We start from the raw sequence: 13,645 nt of genomic DNA, 5'->3' as shown, positions 1-13,645 counted from the left end.
AAGAAGAGGAATCGCTTTGGGGTTCAGAGGGCCAATGATTTGGTGTTTGTGAGCGCTAACTTGCGCATGCTTGCCAAGAGCGTCACACACAAGGCAGATCCTTTCACTGAGTGGGAGATGGCACAAGAGAATCCATCTATGGCCGATACTCTTTTGGAGGAGCTAGAGGACTTCGAGCCTCAATGCGAGCCTCCCGAGCCCTCATACGTCGCTGACGACCTCGACTACGACGACGATATGGAGATTCAGCAGGCGAGCACTTCTTGAGTTTGATGATCATTGATCACTCGACTCTCGAGTCTAGACTCTTGAGTCTACGACTCTACCTACTACATAGCCCTTTGTACTTTTTGTTATCCTTGAGGCCTCAGGCTTGTCCTAAGTCCTTTAGGCTTTTTGAGTCTTGAGCCCTTGTGGCATGCACTTCTCATTTTGTATCCATCGATCATAGATGTTTTATTAGCACATTTCAGCCTATATGACTCGTGTTCTTTGGTCTATTTAGTGTAAATTTATGGTCAAAGTGATGCTCTATGTGTGTGGCATGTGTGTAGGTCAAAAAATGCCAAAAAAACTCTCTTTTTTTTTTTGCCGTTCCGACCCCGTTTCCTGACTTTTGCCGTCCCGTCCCCGTTCCCGACCCCGACCCGCTGTCCCATGTAACTATGCTAGGTGGGCCATACTCCGTGCCGGAATCTTCGTTGTGATCCCTGCCCGCATCTCCAGATGCAGAGGGAGTCGACTGATCATTGCCTGAAGCAATAGGTGCCGTGGAAAAAAAATTCGGGGATCGGATTTCCTGTAGAAGAGAAATCGGCCGTGCTTTGATACCACTGTAACAGACTTGGACACTCCAAGTCAAGAATCAACCGCGACAGCACCAAATAACCACTTCAAAACAATTCACAGATCACAATAGATTTGCACTGGCCCAACAGAGTTCCGTGCCTAAAGATATTGGCCCCATAGACTGGCGCCCCTTTCGGTATTTCTTTTTATATTAATCTGTTCAAAGTACAAGAGAGTGGGTCGGGATTCACTCTCAGACTCTGCGTCCAGATGCTCTGAGAAGTGAGGCCCTCACCACTAATTTAAAGGTTACAAGGGATGCCCAAAAGCAGAGCCCCAAAAGCTTCAAATCAAAAGCAATTGCTCTCTCTCTCACAGAGAGAGTCAAAACTTGAAAGCAAAAGTATTCTCTCTCTTTCTCATTGCGTAAAGAAAAAGCAAAATTTGAGTCGCTCCTCATTTTCAAAAAAAAAAAAAAGCCTTCGGGATTTCCGAAAATTAGGGTTTCTGGCAAAAATTAGGATTTGCAGGAATTTTAGGGTTTTTGGTAGAAATTAGGGTTTTTGTTGTCCGCCACGTCATCACTTTGTGACAGAGGCCAAAAAGAATTTTCCCCACCAGGAAGTTTTTCCGACCCTCCCTCCCCACCAGGAAGTTTTTTCGACCCTCCCCCTTCCCCATCTACGCCAAGGATTGCACTAACTCCTATGGAGGAGTTGCAGCAGATGTTTATGGAAAGGAAGATAGAACGCGAAGCAAGACATGCAAAAACAGCGACCTGCAGAATTTCAGCGACAAAGATCATCAGAAAACAGCCCCAAAATCAGCATTTTTGGAACTAGCAGCAAATTTCAGCCCATAGCGTTTTTGGACAGCAGATAAAAGATTGCAAATTTCAGTCGTAGTGTCGGCCTCGTCATCCCCGTCGTCATCGTCGACATAGCCTAGACTTGCATCAGTCTCATGCATTCAGTTTGTACCAGTTTGTGCAATCATAAGTAGACTACTCTTGCCAACGAGAGTGGGGCCTTCGGAGGAGGGTTTTACGTCGTCTCTGGTGTCGGATTGTCTTCTCTATCTCTCAATCTCATACACTTGCACGCATAGTGTCCATTCACTTTGTTTGTGATCATAGCATCTCTCATTAAGAACGGAAGGCTCTACCTTCCATAAGAACAAAAGGAACTTTGAGCACAGTTCGGAGCACTCATCTTGAGCAAAGCGCAAACATTCATTCCGCTGCACCTTACAGCACCCCTGTTCTCTAATGGTCACAACCCTTCGCTCTAAAGTCATGCCTCTTCACCAACAGCCACTCTCCTTCAACGACTGGTCATGCCCCTTCAACCAATGGTTGCAGCTCTTCATCAAATTGGATGTGTCTATTCGCCTAAAGGATGTGTCTCTTCGTGAAGAGTTATACCTTTTCATATGAACCTGTTCATTTCCTATATAAGAAGTCTATTGTACTTAATTTTCAAGAATTAAATAAATCAAACATAGAGTCTTCTGAGTCTTATATCTGAGTCAAGTTCAAGTTTCTTAAGTCTTAATCATGAGTTTAAGTACTTAATTAAGGATTAGTAACTAGAATCCTTACAGGGTGGAACTCCGCCACTTCGTGTCGCGTGTACTCTCTCTTTCGGTGCAGTTGTTACTGAAGTGCTTAAAGTCTGTTCAGTCTGTTCTTTTCTATTGGCAATCATAAGTTTGTGCAATCATAAGTAGACTACTCTTGCCAACGAGAGTGGGGCCTTCGGAGGAGGGTTTTACGTCGTCTCTGGTGTCGGATTGTCTTCTCTATCTCTCAATCTCATACACTTGCACGCATAGTGTCCATTCACTTTGTTTGTGATCATAGCATCTCTCATTAAGAACGGAAGGCTCTACCTTCCATAAGAACAAAAGGAACTTTGAGCACAGTTCGGAGCACTCATCTTGAGCAAAGCGCAAACATTCATTCCGCTGCACCTTACAGCACCCCTGTTCTCTAATGGTCACAACCCTTCGCTCTAAAGTCATGCCTCTTCACCAACAGCCACTCTCCTTCGACGACTGGTCATGCCCCTTCAACCAATGGTTGCAGCTCTTCATCAAATTGGATGTGTCTATTCGCCTAAAGGATGTGTCTCTTCGTGAAGAGTTATACCTTTTCATATGAACCTGTTCATTTCCTATATAAGAAGTCTATTGTACTTAATTTTCAAGAATTAAATAAATCAAACATAGAGTCTTCTGAGTCTTATATCTGAGTCAAGTTCAAGTTTCTTAAGTCTTAATCATGAGTTTAAGTACTTAATTAAGGATTAGTAACTAGAATCCTTACAGGGTGGAACTCCGCCACTTCGTGTCGCGTGTACTCTCTCTTTCGGTGCAGTTGTTACTGAAGTGCTTAAAGTCTGTTCAGTCTGTTCTTTTCTATTGGCAATCATAAGTTTGTGCAATCATAAGTAGACTACTCTTGCCAACGAGAGTGGGGCCTTCGGAGGAGGGTTTTACGTCGTCTCTGGTGTCGGATTGTCTTCTCTATCTCTCAATCTCATACACTTGCACGCATAGTGTCCATTCACTTTGTTTGTGATCATAGCATCTCTCATTAAGAACGGAAGGCTCTACCTTCCATAAGAACAAAAGGAACTTTGAGCACAGTTCGGAGCACTCATCTTGAGCAAAGCGCAAACATTCATTCCGCTGCACCTTACAGCACCCCTGTTCTCTAATGGTCACAACCCTTCGCTCTAAAGTCATGCCTCTTCACCAACAGCCACTCTCCTTCGACGACTAGTCATGCCCCTTCAACCAATGGTTGCAGCTCTTCATCAAATTGGATGTGTCTATTCGCCTAAAGGATGTGTCTCTTCGTGAAGAGTTATACCTTTTCATATGAACCTGTTCATTTCCTATATAAGAAGTCTATTGTACTTAATTTTCAAGAATTAAATAAATCAAACATAGAGTCTTCTGAGTCTTATATCTGAGTCAAGTTCAAGTTTCTTAAGTCTTAATCATGAGTTTAAGTACTTAATTAAGGATTAGTAACTAGAATCCTTACAGGGTGGAACTCCGCCACTTCGTGTCGCGTGTACTCTCTCTTTCGGTGCAGTTGTTACTGAAGTGCTTAAAGTCTGTTCAGTCTGTTCTTTTCTATTGGCAATCATAAGTTTGTGCAATCATAAGTAGACTACTCTTGCCAACGAGAGTGGGGCCTTCGGAGGAGGGTTTTACGTCGTCTCTGGTGTCGGATTGTCTTCTCTATCTCTCAATCTCATACACTTGCACGCATAGTGTCCATTCACTTTGTTTGTGATCATAGCATCTCTCATTAAGAACGGAAGGCTCTACCTTCCATAAGAACAAAAGGAACTTTGAGCACAGTTCGGAGCACTCATCTTGAGCAAAGCGCAAACATTCATTCCGCTGCACCTTACAGCACCCCTGTTCTCGAATGGTCACAACCCTTCGCTCTAAAGTCATGCCTCTTCACCAACAGCCACTCTCCTTCGACGACTGGTCATGCCCCTTCAACCAATGGTTGCAGCTCTTCATCAAATTGGATGTGTCTATTCGCCTAAAGGATGTGTCTCTTCGTGAAGAGTTATACCTTTTCATATGAACCTGTTCATTTCCTATAGAAGAAGTCTATTGTACTTAATTTTCAAGAATTAAATAAATCAAACATAGAGTCTTCTGAGTCTTATATCTGAGTCAAGTTCAAGTTTCTTAAGTCTTAATCATGAGTTTAAGTACTTAATTAAGGATTAGTAACTAGAATCCTTACAGGGTGGAACTCCGCCACTTCGTGTCGCGTGTACTCTCTCTTTCGGTGCAGTTGTTAATGAAGTGCTTAAAGTCTGTTCAGTCTGTTCTTTTCTATTGGCGCGTGGTGCCCGTCTCGTGACAGTTGTATCAGAGTATCAGGCGTGTGCTTTTCTGAAAGCATACCAGTCCTACAAAAGAGCAAACAGAGCAAACCAACGCTTCCAAAGGCTACTGGAATTTTATTGAAGAATCTTCGTGCTCCGACCCCGAACTCATTACCCAATCCCACCCTTACTTTATCGCGCTCGGGCGCGCTCCCGCCTTCATCGCTCTGTCTTACAAGGCATAAGCCATAAAGATCACTTGCAAGAGAAGGATCCAAGATTTGTTTCAACCTGCTATCAGATGCAACACCATGCAATGGTGGAAGTCTATAGCTACGAAGCCGCATGCTCCAAGGACTTGGCAAGCTTTGAAGAAAAATTTTGCCCTATGTATCCTAGAGAGAGGAGAGAGAAAAACGAGATCGTTGTTTTCAGCCCATCCGTACAGCCAGCCAACGTGAGTTATTTTGGAGAACCTGTTGTATTTTAATAATGGGCTGCCCACTCCGGCAAAATTTTTAAAAAGGTGTGAACCTGTTCAAACTCAAAAACACTCGGTGAGCTGAAAATCAATGCTACACAAACACATTCCAAGCATCCCCGGGTGCAATTCACATGCACAGATGCTATGCAGAGACAGATTCCTCACGGGAAAGCGTCTGCTCTTTCCGGAAAACTTGTTAGCATCAGGAATATTCGTTTCCCGGTCTCTCCTACCGAACTAACGGTAAGACCCCTTCGCGATGCTTAATGTCACCCATCATATGATGCATCAGAGTTTTCTGTTCCTGATGGCTTTTAATAATTCCAACAGATCTACAGTTCCTAGCCTTACGGTTCAAGTGAACATCTTTAAATATCCTAGTTTCAATAAAAAGAAATTACTCGAGAAAATAAGAAAATAATACATTTAGCAACATTTTTTTTTTTTATCTCCCCAAGACTCAAAGTGGGCATGATGGCATTTGGACAGTCATCGACAAATTCAGTAAACAAGCCCACTTCATTCCGATAAAGAAGACAATTAAGCCCTATCATTTGGCAAAACTGTCTGTCTCGCAAAATTTCCAATTACATGGCATGCCTGAGTCCATTGTTTCGGACAACGATTCCCGGTTTACTAGTTTGTTTTGGAGGGCAATCTGGGAGAACATTGGCACGCAGTTGCAGTTCTCGTCCTCGTTCCACTTGCAGACAAATAGGCAATTTGAGATTGCCAATTCAGTGGTTTTGGATTTGTTGAAGTCTTATATATCAGATCAGAAGATTCAATGGGAAAAGTTGCCCTTGGTGGAGTTTGCCTACAATAACACTTCTCGTTCTTTGACGAGGAAGGCGCCATTTGAGGTAATTGACAATGACTAAGAAAGATACATTGGATGACTACTGCCAGAGGTTTTGAGATACTTATTTACCTGAGAGACTAGATTGAGCGGTTTTGCGATGATTTGTCAAAAAAGATTCGAGATTATTGTCTGAGCTAGAAGTCTGACTCCATTCAGAGACCTATGAGACATGCAAAGCAACGATTTGAAATGCTTGCCAACTCATTGACTTATCTTACGGACAGGATAGTATCCACCTCAACAAGGCAAGAGTCCGCCAGATTGAAGAGAATGAATCAGGGGAACCAGATGACAGCTCACCACACGATTCTAGAAAAATCAGATGGTAGCACATCCAAAGGTTCTGACGAACTAAAAGAACCAAATGCAAGTTCATCAGAGGATTTCGGAGAAAGGGGTTCAGATGATAGTGCGTCTTAGAGTTCCGACGATTGAGACTGACGTGCCAATGGACCGAGGAAGCTAGTGAAGTTACCCACACGTCCCAGGACACAAGGAAAGAAAGGAAAAGGGAATCAGCTGCTAGATCAACAAATTCCCGAGACCCAGGATAAGAATTTTGAAGCGGATCAGTATACGAGAGATTTGGACATTGCTTTTGCCAAGGTTTGCGAGGCCCTTGAGAAGTCTCGAGCACGACATAAGAAGGCAGCTGATAAACATCGAGGCGCCTTGTAGCTAAAGGAAGATGATTAGGTGCTCTTGTGGTTTCAAAAAGCACGCCTAAGGAAACGAAAGGGAAAGGAGCGGGTTTTTTTTCTCCAAAGTAAAGAATGCAGTACTATAGCCCTTTCCAGATTCAAGAAAAGATAAATGGTGTATCCTTCAAACTGAAGTTGCCAGATACTTAAAAGATTCACAATGCTTTTCATGTGAGCCTATTGAAACCTTTCAAGGGTGAGGTGCCAATAGACAAGGAGCCTGAGGAGCACCCTGAAGTGTAAGAGAGCGAGGACATTCTCATTCTGGAACAGATTACTAGCTCACCAAGAAAGGAAAGAGAAAGGTAAAGTGAAAAGTAGTTCTTAGTCAAGAACTATCCGGCATTGGATGCGAAGTGGATGGAGGAGGACCTAGTAGATACTCCTCATATTGGAACTTTACCTTAAGGTTTTCAATCTAGCTTCAACTATTCCAAGAGATCTCGTGTATCAGCAAGGTTGAATCTGGTGCAGCCAGGACTGCACAAGAGGGGAGTCACTCCGCTCCTTTGTCACAAGTTACCCAGATGGAATAAAGTCATTGATTTTCCTTTGGATTTCAAGGATACTGATGAGCTAATAGTATTCTGTTGGATGACTTTATGAAAGAAGTACTTCGAATTGGGAATTCCCGACATGAATCTGATTTACGTGTGCTCTCTTATGTGACTGTGTTTGAGTGCAGGTTTGAAAGACGAAATGACTGTAGCATTTCGGTCTTGAGATTCTCTGGACATAATAGCAATAAAAATTAGTCAATCCAACATCAGTGAGATCCAGTGGGGATCTAGATGCGATTGCTAAACACATTGCCGAGAAATCATGGTCCTAGATCTCAATGGATTTTATGTAATTTGATTTGAATGTGATGTTGTTAGTAACTGTCGTCTTTGTGCAAGTGTTGGATTTGTGTCGTCTACTGCGTCAATACTTAAGAGTCAGTGTCTACTGAACTCATTTATGGGTTATGTCTCATTTTGCAGGTGTAATCGAGAATGATTACAATTCTTTCAAGAGGGGGGTATGTCACAAAATGATGACGTGGCAACTCACAAGTTGTTCCAACTTATAATACCCCATCCGAAGGGGCCCAAAGAGACAAAAAGGACATTAAAAAAAAAAAAACAATGGCTGCTAACGTGACTGACTGGCTGTACAGACACCCGAAAAACACACTGGATGGCGACATGGCAAGACTCTATGGATTTTCCGTAAATTGCACTATTGTGCTCACGTGGCAGGTTGTACAGATTTTCGAAAGTTATGTTGGCTACTTTTGGGAGTTCCCATCGCTAGCTTTTGAGAGTAGATGCTTTTGGGTTTAGTGCTTTTGAACTCAATGCTTTTGGGGCTCTCCTTTTGAGGATCCCTTGTAAGTTTATAAGAGCCCCTGGGGCCTCACTCCGTAGTGCATCTGGATGTAGAGTCTGAGAGCAAAGGTCCCTCGAAAGTTGTACTTTGCGATGATTAATGATGAAGAGATACCGAGAGGGGTGCCAGACTTTGGGGCCAATATCTCTAGGCACGGAACTACTCCGAGTCGTGCCGACTTTCTCTCTCTCTATTAAAGTTCGATGATTTTGAAGTTTATGTTCGTGTGTTGCTATTGATTTCTCGCTTGGAGCGTCCAAGCCTATTACACCGGCCGAGGGGCCTAAACCCTAAGAAAAGTAGCAGCAACACCCCTTCCGATGGGGCCCAAGGTACTAAAGATAAAACCGGACCCACACACACACACATAAAAAGACTAGCGTAATAGTTGATGACGTGGCAACTAAACGGATTCCCGTAAAACGCGTTGACAGTGCTACGTGGAAACTGTACGGATTCCCGCAAAACGTGTTGGTTGCTTTTGGACCAGATGCTTTTGAGTTTGAAGCTTTTCATGTAAACTGCTTTTCATAAGCCAAGGGCCTTTAAATATATGCAAAGGGCTCAGTCTCCGACACGCTTTAGTGTGAAGGTGCAGAGGATGAAATACTGACAATGTATTGAGTTCAAGCAATATAAAGAAATACCGAAAGGGGGGCCAATGTAACCGGCCCGTAGGGCGGTAGGCGTTGGCTTTCACCCGAAATTCTTTACTTTATACACACACACAGAGCACTTTGCAAAGAGAACCTGTAATGGGAATTAACACTTCAACTCACACACGGCTCGGAAGCTAGAATGCTCCGAGCAGACGCCGACAACCTGTAGGCCCCAAAATTGGCGCCCCTTTCGGTATTTCTTTATTCTTTAGGAGGATAAATTACAAGGTAAGGTCCTGGGAATCCTTCACGTGTATCCACCTAGATACCATTTGATTTGGCCAAATTTCGGCAGCATAACAGCCCCAAAACTTGCGCGAAACCAATTCCCCTGCTGGAACTCGCTTGCACTGGCGTATACCCTCTGATTCCTGTCCAAAAACAGTAAATTCAGCACGCTGTATTTATTGGTTTTTGCCCTGTTTTCAGCCCCAAACAGTCCCCTAACTGTCCTTTGCCAGTGGGGCACGATTCCCAATGATCCTGGCGTCCGTATGGCTGAAAAACAGTGAATTTACAGCGCATACACAGCGCTGATTTTGCACCTGTACGGTGAGGTTATGACCCTCACCAGTGCCTGCTTTGGAGCAGCAGTTAGCTACCCCTGTTCCTGCTCAAGGAGGCTCTTGCCTCAGCACAAAAGCATGAACCCACACAACTGTACATCAGTCAAATGAGTAGCCCTCTTGTGGGGCATCACATAACTGCACGTAGGGGAGAGAGAGAGCAGTGTGTAGTGTGCATGGCATCACTCCTAGCACCACACTGTACATGAGAGGGAAAGAAAGCACTCCATAGCTCTTAACCTGTGACAGGCTCTCAATGAAGCATCCTCCCAACATAAATCGAGCGCCCCCTCTACTGCCCTTGACCTGTAATGCATCTATGAACAAATAGATGCAAAAAGGGGAAGATTTTCATGGCTGCCAAAACCTGCGTATCGATGAAAACGCAGCAAAACAGCCCTGTAAACACGCATCTGATGCCTTCCAATGCTGAAAATGAGCTCCTTGGACCTAGGCAAAGTCATGGGAAGCTCAAAAATGGAGAGAAATGGCTGAAAATCAAAGTTAACAGCCTCCAAAACTGCTCTCAAAAGTCAGTTACGGGTTCTGTTCTCCCAGACTTGGTAAATTGACCACAAAGTGCCACTTGGCACTCATACATGCAATTTCCCCGCATTGGGCTTCCTGCTTAAAAATCTCTCAACTTGTGCATCAGTTTACTTTGCAGCAGAGTACTAAAATTTTCCCTTGGTCATACCGAAGGTAATGACGCGAACACATTTCACGGCCCAAAATAGCAGTTCCCTAAATTTTAGGAGATGCTTCCGTTGGGCTCCCGCTGGTCTTCTGACCATCTATCCTCATTGGGACCGCATCCAAAAGTGCAATGTGGCCCAACTGTCGGATACTTTCTGTTGGTGATCCCACCTTGACTTTATGCCTTTATTGAGTTCACTTCCTAGTATCCACCAACTTGCTAACTGCGATGGGGGGGACCTGTATGATCTTGCTCTGAGCCTAGACATCCTCTTACCATACGGATTCCAATGCCGACCAACTTCCCGTCTGCGGGTGAAACTACCGTTCACATTGGCCATACAATGTCCGACCATTTGCAACTTCAAAAAGAGGGTCTCAAAAATTAAACAAAAATCATTGGAAAGAAACCAACAACTAAGGTTAGCAGTTGCCACGTCCTCGTGACAGCCAAGGTTTGGGGCCAGTGCTCTCTTGGGGTGGAACTCCGCCACTCCCCGTCTCATGGGTCGTGCACTTTTGGTGCCCGTTCCTGTGACACTGTATACCTAGATGAATCCAAGATAAGCCCAGATTCACCCTTAAAGGAACGTGCAAGGTATAGACCCATGGTAGTCACCTGGCCCTGTGACACTATGTATATCAGCGTAAGCACGAAACGCGTTTCAGCAGGCCTAAAACGGGTGAAACGGCCGAAACGTTTCACATGCAAGGTGAAACGCCTCGAGTGAAACGCCTGAAATAAAAAATTTCATTTATAGAATTTGGCCATTAAAAATTTATTTGTTTATTGTGTATATGCTATTTCAAGGTTAACATAGTATGTGTTTCTACTCACTGCACTATGAACACCTATTTTGACGATACATAACTCTATATATACACAAAATTGGCGTTTCGGTCAAACGTTTCAGTGAGGCCTTAGCCTAGAGTGAAACATTTCGTGGTGAAACACCACGTTTCGGGGTGAAATGTTTCGGGTCTAGAACGTTTCGCGGTTAGGCTGATGTATATTTATATACACGTGTGTATCCATTTTTGTGTGTATGTACTTTCCAAACCTTAAGATTGGTCAAAAGTAACCAGCAAAAAAGTGGCTTGTTATAGCCAAAAGAAGGTTATAGATTAGAGCTACAAAAAGGCAATGCCTAATCTTTGTCTCCACCTAACAATTCACTCCCAAGGATATGCCCAATGTGATTGTGGCAAGGACGCTCTCAGCTCTTTTCAACAAGTGCTAAGTAAAGACCTTATGCAATCACCTCAAAGGCATGAGGCATATATTTGGCATACATATTGACCAAAGCAATGCAAAACAAGACATGGTTTGGCAATAGCCTTTGACTAATAATCTGATCCTAAATTCTCTCACCTCTGCCAACGTCTTGCCTATTGTATTATGTCTCCATCACAGGGGAGAGAACCTAGTCTATGATACATCGGAAAAGATGTCCAGTAGTGTGAACTTAGCCAATGTGGCCAGTCACTTGGAACGCATCCGCCCAGACACGGGACGCCCATCCTGACGTGTCATAGACTAGATCCCCTCCCTTGTGATGGGGACATAACAAAGGTCTTGCCTGTTTTGGCACTCTCATGGTGATGATCAAGAAAGTGAGTTTTGGGAAACGTCAATTTGGGCAACTACACTTGAATGGGTCGAAACATCAATTTTGAAAATTTAGGGAAATTGAAGTTTCATCGATGCTTGTTGTTTTAAATCAAAAAAGGGTTAACCTAACCACCTTGCAGAATACAACAAGATTATGAGAATAGGTGTCGATGCATCCAAAAATTGAAGTGGGCTCTATTATTAACAATTCACTTGAGAAAACTTGTTAATAACGTTTTGAAGTGCATCAAATAAGGTTCCCAAGACATGGTTAATGCAACAAATGAGAAGCACTATGGGTCTACATATACTTGATAGTAATCGAATCCTCCTTGTGCATCTTCAAAAAAGGTCTCGTCAACATTTAAGAAGAAGCACTAGTCCGGATCCAAGATTGGAAACGACAAAAATGGTGAGGGAAGAGCACTTCCTAGGGGATTATCTTAAAAGTGGAGGAGGCTAGGCAACTCCACACCGTACTCTCTATAGCTTTTTCTATTCTTGGTGGGCACAAGCATCTCAGGCACAATAGTGAACATTGTAAAGTCTAAGGTTTGGTTACACCTAATATAGAACTTCTCTGGCTCATATGGATTTTAAATCAACTTTAAAAGGAGACGAATCCAATAGAGAAAAGATACGCTAACACTCCCCTCAAGAGGTTTGGGAACAACTTCAAGAAGAGATTCTGTAAAGTATCTTGAACAAGATACAACACGATGTGAAGGTACATTAATACTCCGCTTTTTCTATCAATCTCAGAAATATTCACAAAAATTTATAAGATCCGGACAAAGCAACGAAACACGTTAAGTGATAAAAGAAACTATTCCCATCAAGCAATCAAGAAAATTAGTTCACCTTTGCACGCGTCCAGGTAATTGCTTTTAGCAAAACATGGCCACGACCTGGAAAGGTCCACACACTCATTCCACCTCAGATACACCAGCATGGCTTGGTGGTCACATCTGATAAGAAACTTAAGATGGGTTTGCAATGCTTTGCTGTAACAAGAGCTCCACCGTATGGAGTTGGGGAGTGTAAGTTGTGTCTAATTTAAGGAAACAAAAAAGAAAAGAACACTCAGGTCTTTTCTGCAATCAAGAGACTTTCTAGGGTGCAACCCCCAACCCTCTGATTGCCTCCTATGGCCAAATTTATTGCCTGCTTTTCATGTCCCATACAGGATGAGGGCACACATACAATCTCTCTCTCTCTCTCTCTCTCTCTCTCTCTCTCTCTCTCTCTCTCTCTCTCTCTCTCTTTGTTCACACATACGGACACGCACACACATTGTTCACACATACGGACACACAGACTAGGAGAAAATGTACAACCTCAATGCCTTTAGAGCCCGCCTTGATGAGGTGATCTCGCAGTCGTTCGAGCACAAAGAAGAGCGGCAGCACCATGACTGCAAAGTGAGAGTATGCGTGCGGGTGTCTGTTTGAGAGAGAGAGAGAGAGAGAGAGAGAGAGAAGAAGAAGAGAGAGAGAGTGAAAGGGTGAGCGAGATTATAAGGGGTATCTATTAATACATCTTAATGTCCTTGTACGAAACAGAATCTAAGGAGATGCCTCTCTCTCTCTCTCTCTCTCTCCCCCCCCCCCCCCCCGTCCCGTCTCGTTGCCACTTGCATGCTCTCTTATCTTCTCTTCTTGTTCTTCTCTCTGTCTTGCATGAGGACAGGAGGCAACAATGAGACGGAGCAAGTGTGGCCATGCCCATGGTAGTTTTCTCTTCTATTGCCGCTGCATTGCAGCGTTGAGCCACATTGAACACATCCTCACCCCTCGGGGCCCTTAGCATGTCCACACCACAACCACCCAAAATCTGCTATGCCCATCATCTCTAGCCAAAGCATGGCTGTCCTAGCCCTCTACCCGCCTAGCACTCATAGTGTTCGTTGCTTTGGCCACCTCTCTCTCTCTCTCTCTCTCTCTCTCTCTCTCTCTCTCTCTCTCTCTCTCTCTCTCTCTCTCTCTCTCTGTGTGTGTGTGTGTGTGTGTGTGTGTGTGTGCGCGCGCGCGCACGCACGTGCA

The 13,645-nt window shown here is 43.9% G+C and overlaps 1 protein-coding gene across 2 annotated transcripts in view; it reads right to left on the bottom strand.

Annotated features, from left to right (window-relative positions):
- LOC147457256 (uncharacterized) overlaps positions 1 to 13,113 on the bottom strand; it is a 52,137-nt gene extending 39,024 nt beyond the window's left edge. The window contains exon 1 of one of the 2 annotated variants that reach the window (XM_086512195.1): positions 12,941 to 13,113. In XM_086512195.1, the coding sequence (XP_086368321.1) occupies positions 12,941 to 13,015 (75 nt within the window). In that variant the 5' untranslated portion in view covers positions 13,016 to 13,113. The remainder of the gene's footprint in view (positions 1 to 12,940) is intronic. The other variant, XM_086512196.1, reaches the window with a different exon arrangement.
- Between the last annotated feature and the right edge of the window lie 532 nt (positions 13,114 to 13,645).

Source organism: Adiantum capillus-veneris, chromosome 5 (assembly GCF_014529385.1).
Source record: "Adiantum capillus-veneris isolate H3 chromosome 5, ASM1452938v2, whole genome shotgun sequence".
In the NCBI taxonomy this organism is placed as follows: Eukaryota; Viridiplantae; Streptophyta; class Polypodiopsida; order Polypodiales; family Pteridaceae; genus Adiantum; species Adiantum capillus-veneris.
Note: the sequence above shows the minus strand (reverse complement) of the source record. Positions and strands in the feature narration are given on the sequence as shown.